Raw genomic sequence first — 23291 nt, forward strand, 5'->3', positions numbered from 1 at the left:
CACACACACACACACACACACACACACACACACACACACACACACACACACTACAAATCTGCGCAGAACTTCCCGTCCTCCAGATTTAATGTTCTCACTTGCAAGGCAAAAAGGAATTTATGAAATGAAAAACAGTATATTTGTAATGTTGTAACAAATAAGAAGCCTATGTTAAGGATAAGAAGAAGCAATCAGTGACAGGCAACAGATTATATGATTTGCAAATTGTATCTGACCGCGTATCATGTTTGCATTCTGCTGCCAATAACAATGTTAAACTTATATTTCATGGCTGCAAACAATTGTATCACATTAACTTTACTTCACAGAAATACGAACTTATCGACACTTGGCAATAACTGACAACAGATTGTCCTTATGATGGATCCTGATGATTGCAGCATTATGATGACAGATTTACCCAAACTGGTAAGGTCAATTTTCTTGATAAACTGTTGTGTGAAAGTGGGCAGCGGCCTATCCATTGACATTTTGAAGGAATGCTAGATCTACACTTGGTGAAAGCAAGCCACAGAGACAGCCATACTATGTGTATACATAATTAAAGCGGAAAAATGGATGTATGATCAACCTTCACTAGGATTTGTGTTCGAAGCAGAAATCTTACAACAAAATGCCTGCATATGGAAATTGGTGGCAAATTCAGCGACGGACTTATTTAGGTTACTTGAGTATTACAAGAATATCGCATTTCCTCCCAGAAAATTTTAACTTGGTTAGTGGTGGGAAAACCAATTCTGGCCACATAGGGCCTACCGAAGTTTGGACTTATTTTTTGGGTTAATTCTAAAGTTGTTTACTAATAATCACAGAGATGGTCCATGGAATGAAACATAGAATAGGAAAGTAATAAAACGTCACAAACATTTTTTTTAAAAAAATCTCGTTTCCAAACCACAAAGAGTCTAAATTATATGTAACGATTTTAAATCATGTTTTTCTGGTGCAGCGAATTCTTCTGCTTGACGCGCAACAGTTCCCCAGCATGCCTACTGCACAACACGAAATTTGCGACTTCTCACACTGCTTCACAATAGCACTCATTGCTTCATTATGATTACAGCGATATGCTACGTGTGTCGACTGCAAGACTGAATACAATCTTCAATTTATTACTGGCTTGATTACGCACGAAAACTGCTAACATCCCACGTTACACTCGACACAAACAGCACCAGCGCCATCACCCACCCACACACACACGCTCACCAGGTGATGCACATAACCTCAAAATTACTGTCATGAAATGGTTATCAAAATGATTCATCAATTTTACCAGCCACAAAATTGCGTAACACTATACAAAATAATCCTACGAACTAACCTCTGTCAAACTTCTTTCCTTCAGGATCAATATCTTTCACATTAAATATATCTTCAAACAACACGCCCGCCATCGCGAACCGGAAACAATAACATACAACCACCAACTTTGGTACACCGTCTTTGATATCGACGTGATTCATGTAATCTACAAGGCATTTAGTAAGTATATTACTTACTTCGAGATACTCTACGACAGATTTTTGAAGTGTTACATATAATAAATTATATTTTTCCTAAAGTAATATAAAAAATAATATTGAATAATATCTTTGGTAAAGTTGACATTTCCAATATAATCTTTGAACTGTATATGTTATGGTTGATAGTTCAGCAAATGAAATGGCGACATTACCCCCAAGGAAAAACGCGACACCTACAAAAATATCAAGACAGTATCTATCACCATTGCAAATACTATTGCAGATGGGATTTCCCAAACATAGAGCGTAAGGTCACGTTTTAAAATTTTGAATGCCTATATCAATGTTTGTTGTTCGATTAAAAACGTGTGGTTGCCAATACTCTTTCATTAATAAAGAATTTTCCCTGTGAATTTGTATTGACGGGTGACGGAAACGAAAGTTTAATCTTCTATATAAATTAACACAGGGAACTTGTTTCCTAGATTGTCTGTTGACAAAAAAGGCGCAGAAAGAGCAATTACGGTGCCAGTTTTCATCCGGTGGTATGCATTTCAGGGAGAAGGCATTAGCAGCAACCGGCCATAGAGGTGTTCAGCTTGCATCTGACTGGCTGCTAGCACATGTGAATGACCCGACACTGGATGACAATAGCCCACGAGAGTACATATTATATGCATGCCCAACAGGCCCATTCTTTGAACAACTGGAAAATTTTTGGAATTTGTCGCTTGCACAGTGTGGTTGGAATGGTGCACACAGTTTCATGCCTCATATAACATTAGTTTCATTTTTTAAGGTACGGAGAGAGAAAATTGGTTACTGTTAATTGATGTAGGTTTGATAGCTTCACTGAAGTTTTTGTGGCATGTTGATTCAGGCTCCTGATGAAAGTGCCCAGCAGTTAGCACGAACTCTCAAGCATGTTGTTGAACTGCAAAGAGTGAATTTAAAGGAACCCTTGAAACTGGAAACGTATGTCTCACAGAACTTCATGGGTTTTTTTGTGCATGAGGAGCATGCTGATATTCTGAAAAGGATTGCCCTGCAATATGTTAAAGAGGTGTCAAATGCAAGTAAGTAATTTCTTAGTTATTGAATGAATCATAGTCAAAATACTTTCTGAAATTTCTCTCTGGTAAAAAAAAGAGGAAGTTGATTTTAGTGAGATGCCGAACAAAGTTGTGATGAGCTGCATGTTGTGACAAAATACTTTCCTTACTCTTTTTTTCTGTACTTACTGCCTTTCCTATACTCTGTGTTCCTTTACAGTCATAAATGATAATTACGAACACCTCGACGCACTGTCAGCTTGTTTTCCATGGTGCACCACAGCTACTGATAGATATGTTCCTCGTGGAGTCAAATGTAAGCTCACTATGGGTTGAATGACATATATTTCATTATGATTTGGCATGATGTTGAAGTGCATGATACTGCTCAGTAATTCTGTGTCGTCTAAGGTACTGACCTTTCATCAGCTTAATATAACCAAGGCCATTCAAATAGCTGAATAGTTTTGCCTAAGGATGTAAGTATTACCAGAACACATGGGAGAATTAAGGGTATTTCATCTTTTTTATCATTTTGCTTTCATTTTTGCTGTTACAGTTTGCAGTGGATCCACTGTTTCTTTAATTTATGTGAAATTCCTCCAGTTTTGCAGTCTATTCAGTTGGGCAAATATTTTACTCTCTCTTTTTGGTTTTGTTCTCCTGTGGAACAAATTTTTATTATTATTATTTTTTTATTTGTACTTCATTGTGTGTGCTGCTTCACTGTCTGGTACAGTTCAGAAATATTGTACTAATACCCAACAAGACTGTGCCTATATAGGGGCTATGTTTAAGGTATTCCTTTTCAACTAACTTTCCAGCTTGTTTTTTAGTGCTTAGTATTCCTGAATTAAGATATCCCATAATCCAGCTTGTGTGCATACTTCTGGTGACCAAAGGCTGTATCCAGCTTCAGTGTAGTAGGCCTATATGTTGCATGGCTTCTTTAGCAGTTTCCTTTCAGTTATGAGAAACTGTGGTTCAGTTATAGTTAACATTGACCCAGTATCAGGCATTGCTGTTAGAGTGAGTGAGTGTGTGTGTGTGTGTGTGTGTGTGTGTGTGTGTGTGTGTGTGTGTGTGTGGTTTTTTTTTTTTTGCCGTTACTACCAATTAACTCATTGGTCTGTACTTTTGTGATATTTCCATTACTGTGGCTTTTAAGTTTCACATTTCATTATTTTCTGTGTACCCATGGCACAGAAGAATTATATAGAAGTTAAATTCTTTTCTTTCTTGCTAGTGTTGACATGAAAAAATATCTGATTCTTCCACTGCCTACATTGCCACAAACAGTATGCCAGTAAATTGTATGAGTTTTCTGATGACCTCTTCATGATGATTTCAATTATATTTGTTAGTTGACTAATGTGTGTACTTCTTCATTCAACACAAGTAACGCACTCAGTATTAATTAACCCACTCATATAGTTAGATCCCATGATTGAGAATTTCAAAGGGTGTTAAATTGTAATATATTGTTAAACTGCTATATTCCGTTTGTTTGCATAGGCTAAAAGCAACTAAATGAATTATAGTAACAGAAAACCAACTACCTGGGAAAAGTCTGCTACTTTTACAGTTATATTAACTTAATATTACTGTGTGTTTAACATTTATAATAATAGTGGAAATTCCTGGATAGAACAATATGTAAAATAAGGGAAAGCCAACCACTCATCTATAGCAGACTGATGTGTGGCGCATACACACACGTAACAGGAAACAGTGTTCACTATCTTTTGAGCTCCAGCTTTTTTTTCTAGTAGAAAATATCTGTCTCCACGTACTACTGTGGCTGCAGCAACAATGAATAATAACAGTAATCTAGCAGCCCACGTATGAATTGTTTTGATGTATTTAATCCAACCTGGTAGGCACCCCAAACACTCAAGCAGTACAAGAGTGGATTGCACTGGTGTTCTCTTCACAGTCTGCTTTACAAATGAACCATGTTTTCCTAAAATTCTACCAATAAACTAAAGCTGACAATTCGCCTTCTGTACTACACTCTGTACATGATTGTTCCTTTTCGTATTGCTTTGCAAAATTATGCCTCAATATTTAATCAGTGTGATTGTGTCAAGCGTTCACTGATCACCTGCATTAACTTAACAATTTTCTGCATTTATTATTATAATACATCGCATTGATCAGCTATGTCCCTGCTTTCAGGGCTACTCAAGTAGTAGAACTTGATTTGTTGTTCTTGGTATTCTGATCATGGAAAGTGAACTAAACACTGGGCATTGGTTGGTGAAGTGTGATTCTGCATTGGAACATGAGGACATGACTTGGATGAAAGGGATTTATCTGTGGGTGGAAGTAATGGAGTGGAGTGAAATGGGTAAAGAGTTATAGAATGGAGTTGTTGGTAAACACATAAATTTCATATTTCAAGTAGAACTATTTTGATGGCTGCTGAAGAAAATACATTCATGTGAGATACCTAGCCAGGTTTTCAGATGAAGAGAGAATTTTTTGACAGGCTGACTGCAGCAGATCATATCAACAGGTAGTCATTCACTGAAACAGCAGAAAGTTCAGTACTCACTCAGAGGAGCCTGATAAAACCACTACTATCAATGTCTGATATAAATAATAAAACAATGGAAAGTACAGGATGTAGAAAATTGTTTAGTTAATGCAGGTGAATAGGAGTTGTGTTCGAATACAGCATCAGTAGTGAGTGCTTGACACAATCACACTGATTAAATATCTAGGCATAATTTTGCAAAGCAGTACAAAAAGGAACAATCATGCACCGACTGTAGTAAAGAAAATGAATTGTCGACTTTAGTTTATTGCTAGAATTTTAGGGAAACATGGTTCATTTGTAAAGCAGATATAAATAAAGTGCAGGTAATATTATTGCAATCTTTCGCTTTCTACAAGTGGCGTGATTATGTACAGATAAAAGTTACCTTAAAAAATTGTGTTAGGTATCCACTGAGACATTGACACAATGTCAACTTGATGTAAATACTGGAAATGAGGTTTAAATATAGACTAACGGAAAATTATGGACTTCACAACATGTAAGGAAGTAGAACACTTGGTGGGAACATGAAGATTCGAAAGGGAATGGCAGGGTTTGACACATTAGTAGACTGATAGAAAACTGTGGTTTACTTAAAAAAGAGAGAGAGAGAGAGAGAGAGAGAGAGAGAGAGAGAGAGAGAGACTGCTTATGAACTTATGAAACCCCCATTTTACCTCTGCAGGAAAACGAATATGCAGTGTCTATCTCAAGTTGAACTAACAGAAGACATTCAGCATACAGAGACAAGACCAATAAATTTTTTCTGGTGTGCTTCACTACTGGAACAGTAGCACAAAGCACAGTAATTTTATGCAAGCACTGTTGAAACTACATGAGGCTTTATCAATTTTCAATTATTCGAGCATGTACGAGCATACTGACATACACACATTTTAGCCTTGAACCTATATAGGCATGTAGAAGCAAATGAGTTTTGAAGAAATCATTGTAGCAGTAGTATATCGAGTGAATTGGAACAAATCAATTGCAAGTTCCTGGACAAGTTTATTTCATTGTATTTGAAAGGCTGTCTTGCCTCAAGAATTTTAAATAAAAAAATCTATTGCTATAATACAAAAAGGAATGTTGCATATATTGTGCTTTCGATAATCAACAAAGCATTTGACTTGTCATAGACAGACAATTTGTTATTTACATTTAAATTATCTCAAAACCAACAGGAGTTGATAAAAAAGGAAGACATGTAGAAATCTGACATAGGAAGAGATGAGGTTCAAAAATCATCACTCGTCATACACATATGTATAGCTGGTTATTCCTCTAAGAGAAATCAAAATATGGCTTTCATGTGGTGTTACAACTTCTCTCTGCATTGGATCCTCCATTTTACAGACGATGACAGGTTCTGATACATTGTTCCACTGAGACTGAAATAATTACCAATAGTGTGGGTACATTTTCAGCTCACAGAATAATTTAATGTGAGAATAAATATTTCATTAACAAGCCATTACACTGCACATCATATTTCCTCTTTAATTTTTTGATTTGACATCATAAAAGCCAGCCAAACTGAGCAGGCCAAAGTTGTCTGAGCACCATGTCTTTGAAGCACAAACTAACACTTAGACAAACATGCTTGTCAAGCTTGCAGTTGTGTGTGTGGTCACCTTAACAGCCGATACAGGTTGCCTTGATATCTGTGTCCATAAATGAAATAAACACAAATTTAAATATATGTACCATAAAACTACCGCTGCTGTACACCTTATAGTGATTACACAAGCCGAACAAATTTTGAGTTTCAAACAAAGTTTTTGTGAATTTAGCTTATTTTTACTATGTTTTTAAGTGTGCTGAATCCAAAAATGTTCTCCATTTTTCTGTACAATATGCCATTTTTTGCAGTATTTGATTTTATTCTCTATTGCATACAGTTATTTTGTAGTATCATATTAAAAACTTAGTAAAAGCTTCTTGACATAAAATTGTTGTGTTATAATATTTCATACCAACTCTCTAGAACATATTTATCATCATTAACATTCCCATACTAATGTGTACTCCTTCTCTTCTCTGTAAAAGTCCATGTGTTGCTCTTCCTCATATGAGATTACTCTGGATTTTCTCAATGTAGTGACTGGCAAAAGTCACAAATTACAGAAACATTCCAGTTTTCAAAGAGATTTTGGGATTGCAGCTGGCCATCATTAACTTCACTCCATGATATTTCAGCTGGACACGTGGCAGTCATCTTTAGTTGAGCCATCAAAAACTGACGAGAATGTTCTCTGCTCCGTCTTATATAGCATGCTGATAGTACTGCTGCGCATGCATCAGAGTCACGGTGATAGAAGGTCCACAAAGCCTGGCAGCAGCGCCCTCGCTATTGGAACTGCAAGGACCAACTTCGGTGTTGCTGATCACCGCAGTTATCAGAGTATTGTGGTGTCTCCGTCTGGAGCAAATCTCGGAGATGATGGGATTCCATGCATTCTCCAGCTGGTAGCTATTGTCACAGTTCATTAGATTTTCTGCGATGTGTTTTTCAGTCGATTCTTTTATAATGGTGTCCCAAAAAGATGTTGTTGTGGCCAAAATTAAAGTTTTGTATACTCCATTGAATGTCCATTGGAGATACAAAGTTCCGCAATTGCAGACTTGCTGGATTGCAGAAGGCAATTGCAACATTTATGTTCTGTGCAAAGTTCTTCCACTGTGTGTGTTGTTTGTCTTATATAGTCCATACCGCACTGGCAAAATGTTTTGTAAATTTCCGCCTTCCACAATAACAAATTATCCTTCACTGATTCCAGCAGGTTCAAAATCTTAGGTGATGGGCAGAAAATCATCTTCATCTGAAAATTATTAAGGATTCTTGGTATTTAGAAGGAAATACAGTAAAACCTGTTCAAAATTGAAAAGCATGGGACTGAAACAATTTTCCAATTTGGACAAGTTTCCGGATTACACAAAACTCATTAGGCTGCATAAAATTGGGCAGAAACATGCACAAAAGTATAAATTTCTAATTATGCACGTATTTACATACCTTCACTCCTGCACGGAAGATGTTCATTTATTGTATGATGTTCAACAGAACACTAGACTCTACAGATAAATGACACTGCATTTCTGTATTATTTCTCTAACTTTAAATTTGTTTATTGTTGTATGTGTATACATATTATTCTCGCATTTATTTGCCTTACATTTCACTTTTTTGCCACTTTTTTCCTGTTCAGAAATGTTTATTCTATGCAATTTTTTGCACTATACAATGATTCCAATAGCTTGGGAGGATTTGTGGGTGCTGCAAATTGCATAACATCGATTATGCGTGCAGTAGCTTCTATTTTTCTAGGGATATCATTTTGCTCCTCTTCTTCTCCCTTTGTTTCTTCCTGATCAGCTTCCATGATGCGGATTTCTGTTATATCTGTTACTGTTGCCATCACTTTGAATGTTGTCTTCTGCACTACACGGAATGTTTCACATTTTAATTAATTTGCTATTAGGTTGTACAGTATTACACTGCGTTGCTACTCTTTCCTGCACATTCTCAGCTTTCCCTCACACTTCATGTTGCACGTTGTGGTGATTAGCTATTAAACTGTCAAGCCATCCTGTGGATGTTGAACTCCTCATTTCCAAGCAAATTAACGACTTCCAGAACCTCACTCTCCAACATGGTTCTAGACATATCTAAGTTTTTTTTTTGCTCGCACGCTTATGAACCATTCCCACACTATCTCGTTAATTTCTTCATTTCCCATCTTCTTCCCTTTCATTTCCACGTTCCCTTTCATCCACCTTTTCCCTTCGAAAATTTGTGTTTTACCGCTTTCAAATGCAGCATCATTTCATCCAGAGAGAGTTTCTTTCTCGCATGCCTCGACTACCTTAATCTTTTCATTAAATGTTACCGGCACATATTTTTTGTTTGACATCATGTTACCAGTGTCACTTAAAGTGCTCCTAGTGAACTGAAACTGACAGAAGATAATGCACACAGTGCATTGATATGGAATGCTTGACCTTACTGGGTAAAATCATTGTTGGGTAAAATCATTGTTTAATCATACAACACCCACCTCTATCACTGCGCGTATTGCAGCAGTGTGTTCGTAAGTGCGCACATTGTTCGTGTGCTCCAGCGCGCACCAGTAATAATGGAAAACCAGAAAAGCTGACAAACGAGCGAACCATTTCCTTCAGTGTACCAACACTGCGCCCACCATGCTCGTTGTTGCACTGAGCAGCGCAGTTTGATGGCACACCAGCAACACAGCAGCCCTGTGCCGGAACTCTTTTTTTCTGATTTTGAACCGCTCAGCAGCATAGTCAGTTGTGTTAAAAATAGTGTCCTTAAAATTTGCATTCCATTTCCACGTTAGGCACATTCTGCTTTAGGTGAAATAATACTGTATTGAATGCGTCGGGACTGAAATACTTGTATGGTTTGGGCAGATTTCCAAGTTCTACATGTTCCACTTTGATCAAGTTTTACTGTATTTGCAACGAAGGGAAGAAAAACTAGCAACTTTGCTGGCACATTCTCCTCTTTATCCACTTCACGGTTCTTGGTTTGAGCTGAGAATGCTCTGTTAATTTGCCGGGTTGAGTATCCATTGTCTCTGAACACTGTCCATAAATGTAAAAGCTCCTTAGGTAAACTATTTGTATCCAACACTGTATGGGCCCTGTGTACAAGCATTTTAAGCACACTCAGGTTACTTGGTAAGAGAGCAAAACTTTCAAGTTCTTTAAGTTTTTAATGAATGTTGGCACCATGGCATTATACTAAATTTTGCCAGAGTGACACATTTTTTTAAGACGGTCACTGCACGGAAGATAACGGGGAAGGCAAGTCACACTTTTGTGAATGAGAGGCTTTGTTATATGAGACAAAGGTTGAACACCATTTCAGTAGGACTGTTCCACCTACATCTAAAGATTGCAGCACTTCTTTCTCCTGTGTCATGGGACTGGGGTGATGGATTGACTTCAGCCAAGCTTGATTGGGTGTATAAGGATGCGAGATCTTGGCAAATGTTGAAACTTGATCACTTGGTGCCAGAATAGCTGTTGCCACAGGGAATAATTACACAATGTTCTGTTGTTAACTTCACCAAGAAGAATTTGGAGATGCAACACTGTCTAGTTTGGGTAAAGGACTCAATTTTGCACCTACACCAAGTGCAGACTTCTGATAAGTTTCATGAGCGGTGTTGAAGAAGCTGTACAATGCCTTCCTATGGATGCTGCTGAAGAAATACGAGGGTGAGTCAAATGAAAACCTAAAATTTTTAATAACAAATCAAAATTTCACGCCGTTGGTTGGTAAGCGTGCTACAAACAGCGTGCAGAATGGCCTATAGGTGGCAGCATAGTGCAGATGCACACATACCGTCACAGTATCAGTATAAAGATGGCCGCCCCACTTGCGACTTGCACTAGGAAAGAACAGCATTCTGTTATTTGGTTTTTGCATAGTGAAGGTGTGAAATCTATTGAAATTCATCGACGAATGAAGGTTCAGTATGGTGATGCATGTTTGTTACAGCAGCAAGTCTACGAATGGAGTAGGAAGTTCGCAAATGGTGTGACTTCTGTGGAAGATGCTCCGCAAATGGTGTGACTTCAGTAGATGATGCTCCTCGTCCAGATCAGGCACAACAAGTTGTGACTTCACAGAACATTGCAGCAGTTGAAGCTATAGTGAAGGAAAACTGCCGAGTGACACTGAATGACATTGCAGCATGTTTACAGATTAGTCATGGGTCAGCACACCACATTGTGCATGATGTGCTCCAGTTTCACAAAGTGTCTGCAAGATGGATGGAGTGCGACAGCAGCTGACTCCTGAAATGAGAGAATGACGTGTTAATGCTTGTGAAGAACTACTTCGGCGCTTTGAACGAGAAGATGATGGCTTCCTTGCAAGAATCGTTACTGGGGATGAAACCTGGGTTCACTTCCACCAACCGGAAATGAAGAGAGGGAGCAAGGAATGTCGCCATTCCTCATCACCAAAACCAAAGCAGTTTCGAACAGAACCATCAGCAGGAAAGGTTATGCTGACTCTCTTTTGGCACGAAAAAGGTGTCATTTTGGAGCAGTTCATGTCTATAGGGGCCCCTGTCACCAGTGCATCGTACACAGATCTCCTAAAATATCATCTGCGGTCTGCAATCAAATCAGAGCTACGTGGATTGCTGTCAGCAGGTGTTCTTTTGCAACATGACAATGCAAGGCCCCACACTGCACGTACAACAGTTGTGACAATCGTAGACCTGCATTTTGAGTGCCTTTCTCATCCACCATACTCACAAGGCCTTGCCCCAAGTGATTTCCATATGTTTGGACCACTCAGTGATGCAATGGGAGGAAAGAAGTTCCGTTCTGATGAAGAGGTACGCCAAGCGGTGCACGAGTGGTTGCACGGACTACATAAAGAATTTTTTTCTAAGGGGATTTATGCACTTTGTAAGTGCTGGAGGACTTGCATTGAGCGTGGGGGAGATTATGTCGAAGAGTGATACAGCTTTGTACCACTTCTGCACAATAAATAATATTTTAAAAAATATTTAAGGTTTTCATTTGACCCACCCTCGTAAGAAGAGAACTTGCCATGCTCTTTTTTAAAGCTCCTCCTCAGCGCTGTAATATTACCTCTGAAGAAAGGGCTGCACTACGAAATGTCCAAGAGGATCCGGACACAGTGGTGCTGAAGGCTGATAAAGGTAACTCGACTGTTCTGTTATCTCATAGTTTGTATTTGGAGAAGATGTATGGTCTACTTAGTGATGCTATGTATAGGAGATTGATTACAACTGTACAGCACGTGTGCAACCGAAGATGTGTACACTCCTGAATTCATCCTCGTTATCTCCCGAGACCATCAGGCGGTTAAGACCACGTGGCAACCTACCACGAAGAACGTATGGTCTACATCTACATCTACATTTATACTCCGCAAGCCACCCAACGGTGTGTGGCGGAGGGCACTTTACGTGCCACGGTCATTACCTCCCTTTCCTGTTCCAGTCGCGTATGGTTCGCGGGAAGAACGACTGTCTGAAAGCCTCCGTGCGCGCTCTAATCTCTCTAATTTTACATTCGTAATCTCCTCGGGAGATATAAGTAGGGGGAAGCAATATATTCGATACCTCATCCAGAAACGCACCCTCTCGAAACCTGGCGAGCAAACTACACCGCGATGCAGAGCGCCTCCCTTGCAGAGTCTGCCACTTGAGTTTGTTAAACATCTCCGTAACGCTATCACGGTTACCAAATAACCCTGTGATGAAACGCGCCGCTCTTCTTTGGATCTTCTCTATCTCCTCCGTCAACCCGATCTGGTACGGATCCCACAATGATGAGCAATACTCAAGTATAGGTCGAACGAGTGTTTTGTAAGCCACCTCCTTTGTTGATGGACTACATTTTCTAAGGACTCTCCCAATGAATCTCAACCTGGTACCCGCCTTACCAACAATTAATTTTATATGATCATTCCACTTCAAATCGTTCCGCACACATACTCCCAGATATTTTACAGAAGTAACTGCTACCAGTGTTTGTTCCGCTATCATATAATCATACAATAAAGGATCCTTCTTTCTATGTATTCGCAATACATTACATTTGTCTATGTTAAGGGTCAGTCGCCACTCCCTGCACCAAGTGCCTATCCGCTGCAGATCTTCCTGCATTTCGCTACAATTTTCTAATGCTGCAACTTCTCTGTATACTACAGCATCATCCGCGAAAAGCCGCATGGAACTTCCGACACCATCTACTAGGTCATTTATATATATTGTGAAAAGCAATGGTCCCATAACACTCCCCTGTGGCACGCCAGAGGTTACTTTAACGTCTGTAGACGTCTCTCCATTGATAACAACATGCTGTGTTCTGTTTGCTAAAAACTCTTCAATCCAGCCACACAGCTGGTCTGATATTCCGTAGGCTATTACTTTGTTTATCAGGCGACAGTGCGGAACTGTATCGAACGCCTTCCGGAAGTCAAGAAAAATAGCATCTACCTGGGAGCCTGTATCTAATATTTTCTGGGTCTCATGAACAAATAAAGCAAGTTGGGTCTCACACGATCGCTGTTTCCGGAATCCATGTTGATTCCTACATAGTAGATTCTGGGTTTCCAAAAACGACATGATACTCGAGCAAAAAACATGTCCTAAAACTCTACAACAGATCGACATCAGAGATATAGGTCTATAGTGGTCTTCCAAAGTGCACAAAGGAGGTCTTCCTTTACGGCCTATAGTGAGTAATATTGAAGCCCCACATATGATATAGCCAAACATCTAGTTTTCTTGCTGAGACCATAGATTGGCAAAAGTCCACATCATATCTGGAACTGTGTCGATTTTATCTGCTGACTGGGGGCTCTCCATCTAAGTTGTTCGGATCTTCTAGTGAGCTTTGATGTAGTATCTCTTTTTAAAAATGAACCTCTTGCTGATTCCTTGGCTCTAATTGGTAAACAGTTTGTCGGATATCATTGTTTTGTTTTGACAGGCTCTTTCCGTAACCTATTCTATGTTTAACCAAGAATGTTTTGAACAAACTGAAGGCATGGAGGATTTTGAGGAAAGAGCACTTGAATCAGCAGTTTCTAAACCAACAGTTTTTTGGAGGTACGTGGATGATACGTTTGTAGTGCAGTCCCACTGAAAAGATGAGTTAATGGAGTTTTTACATCATCTTAACTCCATTCATGAGAACATTCGATTTATATGGAATTAGAGAAATGTGATTGTCTCCCATTTCTGTATGTTTTGGTTAGACGGATGAGTGGTGGCTTTTCAGGACATTCTGTTTACCTTAAGACCACTCACACTGATTTGTATTTGACCTCCTCAACTTGCCATCACCCATCCCAAACAATGAGTGCAATTAAAACCCTTGTACACAGGGCCCATACAGTGTCAGATGCAGATAGTGTACCTAAAGGGCTTGCACATTTAAGGACAGTGTTCAGAGACAATGGATACTCGACCTGGCAAATGAATAGGGCATTCTCAGCTCAAAACCGAGAACTGGGAAGTGAATAAAGAACATAATGTGCCAGCAAAGTCCCTAGTTTTTCTTTCCTTCGTTGGAAATATTTCCTTCAAAATAGCAAGAATTCTTAATAATTTTCAGGGAAAAGTGATTTTCTACCCACCGCCAAAGATTTCAGACCTGCTGGGATCAGTGAAGTATAATTTGTTATTGCAAAAGGTGGGAATTTACAAAATACCTTGCCAGTTTGGTATGGCCTACATAGGACATAAAACAATCACAGTAGAAGAACATTGCACAGAATACAGATTTTGCTCTCTCCTTCTGCAATCCAGTAAGTCTGCATTTGAGAAACATTGTATCTCCAACGGACATTCAATGGAGTATGACCAAACATTAATTTTCGCCACAGCAACATCTTTTTGGGACTCTTCTTTTTTTTTTTTTTTTTTTTTTTTTTGAAAGAATCCATTGAAATACACAATGCGAAAAATCCAATGAACCACGACAGTGGTTACCAGCTGGACAATGCATGGAATCCCATCATTTCTAAGATTTGCTCCAGATGAAGATGCCAGAATACTCAGATAACTGTGGTGAGTGACATCACTTAAGGCAGTTAATCCTTGCAGTTCCAATAACGAGGGCACTGCCGCCGGGCGGTGTGGTCCTTCTGACACCATGACTCTGACACATGCGCGGCAATACTGTAAGTGCGCTGTACAAGGTGAAGCGGAGAACACCTTCCTCAGTCTTTGATGGCTCACTGGAAAATGACTGGCAGTGGTCCAGTTGAAACACGGAATGTTTCAAAATGAATTTACGGGTTTTAAGGCTTTGTAGCATTTATTACATTCACCATACAATTATAGATAGTACATCAAATGAAGGAGCAACTCAGGCAGTTTTGTTTGTGTACCCGTACGCAAAGGGAAGAGAATGGAACGAGCCAAAAGTGACTGAACAATGTGTTGAATGAGTGAGAACCTTTCATGCATAGCCCGAAGAAATCAGTTCGGAAGGTTAGTCATGAATTAGCAGTTCCAGTGGCATCTGTGTGAGGACTTAATGAGACCCGTACAACTACATCCTTATTGTCTGCAGTTGTTACAAGCTCCAAAGCCTACAGAGTACGGTTTATGTGCCAACTGTGCTGCATGGCGATGAAGATTTTCTGGATCGTGTCGTCTTTGGTGATGCATCGACATTTCACTTAAGTGGAAATGTGAACACAAGTAACATGCGCATCTTGGGTTCAACAAATCCCTACGAGACGGTATAGTTGGAAAGTGGCTAAGCTGATTTTTTCTGTGCCATATCCTGGCAGAAAGTTTTTGAGAAGCCTTTATTTCTCGGTGAAGCAACTATAACTGATGTTTCTTATCGTGATGCTCCAAATTATGGCAGACAAATGGTGGTAACATTGAACACTTGTAAGAAAAACTGTTTCAGCTGCTCTTTCATTTGATGTATTATTTATAATTGTAAGTTGAAAGTAACAAATGCTGCCGAGTCTTAGAACCCGTACGTTCATTTTGAAATGCCCTTTATTGTGGAATGAAGTTAACGACGACCAGCTGCAATCCTGAAATCTCTTCAAACATTTAATACACAGGGAAAATTTTAAATTTCACACATTCCAGTGTCCTTGATATCTTCTCTCCATGACGCAAATGTCCTGATGAAAATTTTCCCTCTGCTCTTCAATGAATGCTCTGACATTTTCAGGAAGTAATTCCAAATGTCATTTAAGAATGCGAAGTTTCAAGCTCATTAGGCAATCCAGTTTTTCAAACTTCTGAAGCATGTTTTGAACAATACTTTTGTAATCTGCATCCTGTGTATTCCCCATGAAATTGAAGATGACATCTCTTAATGCAGTCCATGCCTCGTCTTCATCATATGTCATTGTAGCAACAAATTCGTCATCACATATTAATATACAGATGTCAAGTCCAACAGAAACACCTTCTTTGAGTTTGGCCTCCGAAAAGTTAGGAAAATATTCTCACAAATATGTGAAACATCTCCCAGTTTTAGGGAGTGCTTCATCGAACCTAGCTTAATATGTATTTGGGGTGGGGAATAGAAGTTTTTCACAGTCAATAAGGCTCAATCGCACAACATTTTTAGTTCCACGAACAAGATTTTGGAAAACTCTCCATTTGTCTCTGCTTCAGTGTTGATATCTGGCTCTGTTGTTCCACTCATACATAAAACTTGGGTACTTTGTAAATCCTGCCTGCTGGCCAAGTACCGTACATATAACCTTTGAGTCCGCAAAAATCATTTGTTTACGATCTGAGTGTTTTACTTTTGTAAGGGAGATGCTGAGTCACAGATAGGTACAACAAAAAGACTGTCACAATATAGGCTTTCGACCATCAGGACCTTTGTCGAAAATAAACGACACACACACACACACACACACACACACACACACACACACACACACACACACACACACAGATATATATATGACTGCAGCCTCTGGCTGCTGAAATCACAAGATTTCATAATATTGTTACGTTACATCCTGGATTTTCCATTGTTTACTTTTGTAAGAATCAGTTTTCGGCTTCTTTTAGAAGAATCAGTAAAAAGCCTCAGAGGTTTTATTTTCATACTCTATTCCAAACTCAAGCATTAATCCAGGTATGTCGGAACAAAATGCCAAGTCACCTTCATGTTCAAAGTAAGGTGTAAACTGCAACTCTCTCTCTCTTCCTATAGAAATGAGCAGACATACTTTCAGCCAGTATTTTGTTTTCTTCTTTCTCTCCCAATCTAGTTCTGCCTTTTCTTTGCGTACATGTAGGCCTCTCACAAGGTTACTGAGTTCAGATTGAGTAAACACCTCAAGGTTCAGATGTCTAGCATGCTTGAAAGAAGTATCTGCTTCATCATTTGAATCTGATGAGTCACCATCACTTGACATGTTTGTAGGAAGTATAATTTTGTGTAGTGACTCTGGAGGTTGAGGTATTTGGAATGCTGGACCATGAGGAATTAGGGGTGGGGGCAGATGGAAGGTGTAGGTATACAGTGTATTTTTTGTTAGTGGAATTATAATCGCTAATTACAGTGCAAGAAAAGTAACAGTTGTCACAGTGATTTGTGTGCTCCTGCCACACCATTGGGGTGCCGAATGTGAAATTTTTTCATTCCCCTAACCATTTCTATGCACACACAACATACTTTATGAGGTGCCCCACATTATCTTGGTCACACAATTGAATACCAGACTATGCAGAGTACACCTTTTTAATGAAGTCTTTTATGTTCTATTGATGTTTACGTATCACATATTCACCACAAATATAACACAATGAATTTGGGGAATTCACACAACCACGAGTTGCTATACTGCACAACACAAACTCACAATGAATGTTTTTCAGAGTCTGGAATACTTCTGATTTACTTTGATTATGTGTTATTGATGATTAATAAAAAAAAAAGGGTGCACGAAATGGGGGGGGGGGGGGGGGGGGAGTACTTACATGATTCCTATAAGCGTCCAACAAGTCATGAACCACAAATTAAAAATTCTGAACGAACTGTATGTGCTAAAAATATTTTATGCTGATCTTCATGTTAAGCAGGAGAAAATAGATAACAGGAAACTGGAACTATTAAAAAAGTTTTTTAGTGGTTGGCCATTGTTATTTGTAGAGTATAACTGAAGTTTACAATTGTGGTGAGAGTTACTAGTTACTCATGACAGAATTTGTTAGTTGGGAGTCAGAAGGTAGCTAATTAATGAGCAACTTCAGCATTTTTGTTTTCTTTAATAACATCTGCTTGTTCTCTCATTGCTTCATATCATTATTACTCTGAATAATTTTCCATCAACACAAATTGTGCTCAGAATCCATTTTCACTTTGCAGTGGAGTGTGTGCTCATATGAAACTTTATGGCAGATTAAAACTGTGTGCAGGCCAGAAACCGAACCCAGGATATTTGCCTTTCTTGGGCAAGGGCTCTACCAACCGAGCTACCCAATCACGACTTACAACCCGTCTTCACAGCTTCACTCCCAACAATACCTTGCAACACACCATTGGGGTTAAGGTTAGGGTCAATTTGATTTTTGCCACTAACATGGACTGAATATCCCTGCTCAAGATGCAAGTCTCTCATTATTCCAGACCAGGTGTATGCGAAGGAATTTTGTGCAAGGAATTAGAAGGAAAGGTTGGCCCCAACATATGGACCTTAATGTGTGCCCTGATAAATATTAATAATTGCCAAGTAGTGATTGGGACTATCAGGTACTGTAGTGAAACAGGTTTTGCATATCACAATATCACATACATTTATTGATTGCAGATTCAATGATTGCTCAGAACAAATAAGGATCAAATAATCATCCCGAGAGAATTAGTGCACTTTCATATATGAAAGTGTGATAATTGTTGATCTTCAGAAAGAAAAGGACTGGAAAAGTTCTCATAGAATGGACCGAATGGACAAGAAATTGTGTTAACTGACTACTAATTGCAAAATTAAACTGGTCGTGATGATTGCATTGCAACATTAGGGAGTAAAGAGAAAGAGAATCCAAAGAAGAAACATCATGGTTGAGAGGTCACTGTATAGTGACTGATTGATTAATCTGAAACAACGCACCTACCATCATGTATAATTTCATACACTGTATTTGTGCGAAACTTACATTAATTGTGGGAGCCGAAATATGGCAAGGTTGCAGGTAGAGGCAGAAACTGGCTTGACACGCATCCCATATGCTCGCAAGTCAGCTGCTCTTCTCCAAGTCCAAACTTTGAATCTGCATCAGATCCATGCATCAACTACCTTGCTGCAGTTCCTAACACTGAAGCGTCCCTCTCTCTACCACTAACAGCAAAGAAGTGACATTGATACTGTTCTCTCCTGCTCCATCTCACAATCTGAGTCCACCAAAAATGTCATTTTTGCCCAATCTGAGATCATGTAAGTTATTTCTCCAATCCAAAAACTCCTAACAGTTTTATGCTGGAAAGCTTAGCATCACTTTTTGGAAGATTGCGAGTACCGGTCTATCGGAAGATTGTGATTGCCAATCTATTGCAAATCGTCGTGCCAAAAACTTATGAGTGATGCCCTATGGCAAATTTCCACTCCCAAAGATTGCGAGTGTTGACCTATCAAAAGCCATCCCACCAAGACTTTCAGTAATTTGGCCTTCTCATTGTTTACACTGGAAATGCCGGCAACATCAAACAAAAGACTCACCTTTGGAGGTACCTCATGGCTTCTTTACAACAGTGAAATGTTATCTTACAGGATAAATTGTTTGTGTGGGTGCCCTGGTTCCATTGGAGAAAAAATTGTATTCATATTTGATGCTATGGCGAGGGCTGGGTGAGTACACCACACTCGGCATACAAGTAATTTCTTTTGTGAGTATTGCTAATCCTGTCAAAGAGACACACTGCACTCTTCCATACTGCTCCCAGGGACTGTGGCATCCAGTGTTTACCCCCAGTTGCACATGTCCGGTCACTTGCCTCACTCACTGAAGGCAAACTGAGATGAACAAAAACTGCAAGAGACTTGATTCCACTCCCTGCTAACTACCAGAAGTATCTATTTAATATGCATTTTAGAATTAAAAGAAATCATCGTGCACTCACATGTATAATACTGCTCCTTTGCATATACACCTGAAATTATGAGTTAGGCCCATAATATTGTGGAATTATGTATGCCGAGTGAAAAAGAATGAATCACAAGGCTGGCGCCCCCCTGCGGGTTTGGGGGTTAGAATAGGCCCGCGGTATTCCTGCCTATCGTAAGAGGTGACTAAAAGGAGTCTCACATGTTTCAGCCTTATGTGATGGTCCCCTCTCGGGTTTGACCTCCATCTTTCTAAATTCTTCCGAAGAGCGAGCCAATTGGGGAAGGGCGCCTTACATGGTGCACTGTATCCGTCGGGCAATTAGACCTTTAGCCGTCTTTCTCGTCGTTGCAATGGTGTCCCGCTCGTTTTCGATCTTTTGGGCGATTACCACACTGCACTCTGCAGTGTTTCTTTTAACTGCGACGACGACCTTGGCCATTTTTGCACCTAAGATCCAGCACGGTAGCCAGTCCGTTGTGGTGGGGCCGCCATGTACCCTCTTGGTTGTAGCCCCCTGACAACACAGGGATCGCTCTACTGATGCCTGCGCCGTTAACTCCCCACGTATGCCAAGGAGTAGATGCCCATCGCCCTGGGGCATCGGGACTCCCGGCAATGGCCATCCTGCCAGGTGGCCTTTGCTGTGGCTGGGTGGCGCTCGTGGGGAGGGCCCTTGGTCGGAGTAGGTGGCATCAGGGCGGATGACCCGCAATGAAGCGTGGTACATCATCTATCGCTGGTGGGCCTCCACCGGCAGTCTCTAAGCGATCGAGGTCTAACCTCAATGGGAAGAAATTGGATCAGAGATCGTTTCCCTCCCTAGCTACTCCATGGGAGGAACGTCTTGCTAAAGAAGGCAGTGGAGAATATTCACCCCGGTACCTCGTGTGCACGCGGGTTGATGGAGAATCGTTCATGTCGACCAAGCCCCAGTTTTTTGTGGAGCATTTAGAGGACAAGTTCGGGGAGGTGGAGGGCTTGTCCAAGATGCGCTCTGGTTCTGTGCTCATCAAAACGGCATCCTCTGCCCAGTCACGGAGGTTGCTCAATTGTGACAAGTTGGGGGATGTTTCCGTTAGCATCACGCCGCATAAGTGTCTGAACATGGTCCAGGGTATTATATTCCACCGGGATCTTCTTCTGCAGTCCGACGATGACTTACGCGCCAACCTCGAACGACGAGGTGTTCACTTCGTCCGGCGCGTCCATCGGGGTCCGAGGGATAATCAGGTCGCCACCGGTGCCTTCATCTTGGCCTTTGAGGGTGATGTCTTACCCGAAAATGTTAAGGTGATGGTTTACCGTTGTGATGTGAAACCATATATCCCTCCTCCGATGCGGTGTTTTAAATGCTGGAAGTTCGGGCACATGTCCTCTCGCTGTACTTCCAGCATCACGTGTCGGGATTGCGGACGTCCTTCGCATCCTGATACTCCATGTGCTCCGCCTCCCATCTGTGTTAACTGTGGAGAACACCATTCCCCCTGCTCACCGGACTGTCGGATCTTCCAGAAGGAAAGGAAGATAATGGAATATAAGACCCTGGACCGCCTAACCTACACCGAGGCCAGGCGCAAATATGAGCGGCTCCATCCCGTGCCCATGACGTCTACCTATGCCACTGCTGCAACACGAGTTCGCTCTCAGCTCTGCCAGAATTCACCGGCCCCCTTGGTTGCGGGGGGCACTTCACTCCCTGTTGCTCCTGCTCCATCTCTTTCAGGAGCAACACCACCCCAACCACCGGGGACATCTGTTCCCCCTTCACAGCCGGAGAAGCGTGAGCCTTCTTCGGCTCCTCTCGCCCGGAAGGGGTCCCTTGGGGCCCTCCCATCCCAGGCTTTGCCCAGTGCCAAAGCGGACGCCCACAAGTTTGTCAAACAACCACCAGTCGCTGGTCGTAGGGCGTCACGGTCGTCTTCAGTCCCTGAGACTGACCCAGTGAGGCCCTCCCAGCCAGACCCACCTAAGGCACAGCGCGCAAAGCAGTCGAAGAAAAAGGCTCCCAAGCATCCTGAAATTGTGGTGGCACCTGTCCCTCCGCAACCTTCTCCCTCTGCATCCGAAGATGAGGTGGAGATTCTGGCGTCCGCTGAGGACATGGATCTCGCCAGTCCCTCGGATGCAATAGATAGCTGTTGTCTAGGTGGTGACTCAGTAGCAGCAGGGGCCCCGGAGGCGTAATCTGCCTCCCCAGTCCCTTCACGCCTTTCCCATCCATGGCTAATACCATCCTCCAGTGGAACTGCAGCAGTTCCTTCCACCATCTAGCTGAGCTCCGCCAACTTCTCAGCCGTCATCCTTTCCTTTGCATTGCTCTGCAGGAAACTTGGTTTCCAGCAATGCGAACCCCCGCCCTCCGTGGCTATCGGGGTTATTTTAAGAACCGGGCAGCTTATGAAAGGGTGTCTGGTGGCGTCTGCATCTATGTCCTTAACTCTCTTCACAGCGAGTTTGTACCTCTACAAACAGCTTTAGAGGCTGTCGCTGTTCGGGTGTGGACGCCACAGGCTATCACCGTCTGCAGTATTTACCTTCCACCTGATGGTGCTGTTGCACAGCATGTCCTGGCTGCTCTGATAGCCGAACTGCCGCCACCTTTTTTGCTGCTGGGCGATTTCAATGCCCACAACCCTCTATGGGGTGGGACTGTCTCCGATGTTCGCGGTCGGGCCGTGGAGCATGTGTTGGCTCAGCTCGACCTTAGCCTCTTGAACACCGGTGCTCCCACGCATTTCAGTGTGGCCCATGGCTCGTTCTCGGCCATCGATCTCTCTATTTGCAGCCCTGGCCTTGTCCCATCCCTCCACTGGAGAGTGCACCCTGACCTGTGTGGTAGTGACCATTTTCCCATCTATTTGTCACTGCCCCAGTGTCATTCTTCTGGGCGCTTGCCCCGCTGGGCTCTCCACAGGGCTGACTGGCCAGCTTTTACTTCCGCTGCAACCATTGAGTCTCCCCCACAGGGTGACATTGACGAGGTGGTTCGTGTTTTAACCACGTCCATCATTTCAGCGGCCGAGGCTTCCATCCCCCGTTCTTCTGGCCTCCCTCGGAGGAAGGCTGTCCCCTGGTGGTCGCCGGAGATTGCTGAGGCTATTCGCGACCGTAGGTGGGCTCTCCAGCGTCATAGGTGGCACCCGTCTCTGGAGACCCTCATCGCCTTTAAGAGACTCCGTGCCTTCACCCGCCGTCTTATTGCACGGCGTAAGCAGGAGTGCTGGGAGCGGTATGTTTCCTCCTTGGGCTCCCGTGTTTCCCCCTCGCTCGTGTGGTCCCGGATACGGCGGATTTATGGACACCAGACCCCTACGGGTGTCCCTGGGATCTCTTTGGACGGCGCTGTGTGCACGGACGCTGCCGCCATTGCTGAACACCTTGCTGCGCACTTCGCTACGAGCTCTGCGACTGCAACTTATCCCCCCGCCTTTCGCTCTCTCAAGGAGCGGGCCGAGCAGACGCCATTATCGTTCCACACGCGTCGTTCTGAAACTTACAATGCTCCTTTCAGCGAGAGGGAATTCCTCGCTGCCCTCGCCGATTGCCCTGATACAGCACCAGGACCAGACTGCATCCATGCACAGAT

At 41.7% G+C, this 23291-nt stretch overlaps 2 protein-coding genes across 4 annotated transcripts in view; one reads left to right on the plus strand and one right to left on the minus strand.

Moving 5' to 3' along the window:
* The window catches only part of LOC126184263 (DNA-directed RNA polymerases I, II, and III subunit RPABC3), a 489383-nt gene extending 487897 nt beyond the window's left edge, over positions 1 to 1486 (minus strand). The window contains exon 1 of the mRNA XM_049926640.1: positions 1346 to 1486. Within this exon, the coding sequence (XP_049782597.1) occupies positions 1346 to 1418 (73 nt within the window). The 5' untranslated portion in view covers positions 1419 to 1486. The remainder of the gene's footprint in view (positions 1 to 1345) is intronic.
* A 179-nt stretch (positions 1487 to 1665) lies between these two features.
* The window catches only part of LOC126184280 (protein UBASH3A homolog), a 256403-nt gene continuing 234777 nt past the window's right edge, over positions 1666 to 23291 (plus strand). For 2 of the 3 annotated variants that reach the window (XM_049926659.1, XM_049926666.1), the window contains exons 1-4: positions 1666 to 1793; positions 2046 to 2286; positions 2368 to 2563; positions 2760 to 2855. In XM_049926659.1, the coding sequence (XP_049782616.1) occupies positions 1687 to 1793; positions 2046 to 2286; positions 2368 to 2563; positions 2760 to 2855 (640 nt within the window). In that variant the 5' untranslated portion in view covers positions 1666 to 1686. The remainder of the gene's footprint in view (positions 1794 to 2045; positions 2287 to 2367; positions 2564 to 2759; positions 2856 to 23291) is intronic. The other variant, XM_049926674.1, reaches the window with a different exon arrangement.

This window comes from Schistocerca cancellata, chromosome 1 (genome assembly GCF_023864275.1).
Source record: "Schistocerca cancellata isolate TAMUIC-IGC-003103 chromosome 1, iqSchCanc2.1, whole genome shotgun sequence".
NCBI lineage: Eukaryota > Metazoa > Arthropoda > Insecta > Orthoptera > Acrididae > Schistocerca > Schistocerca cancellata.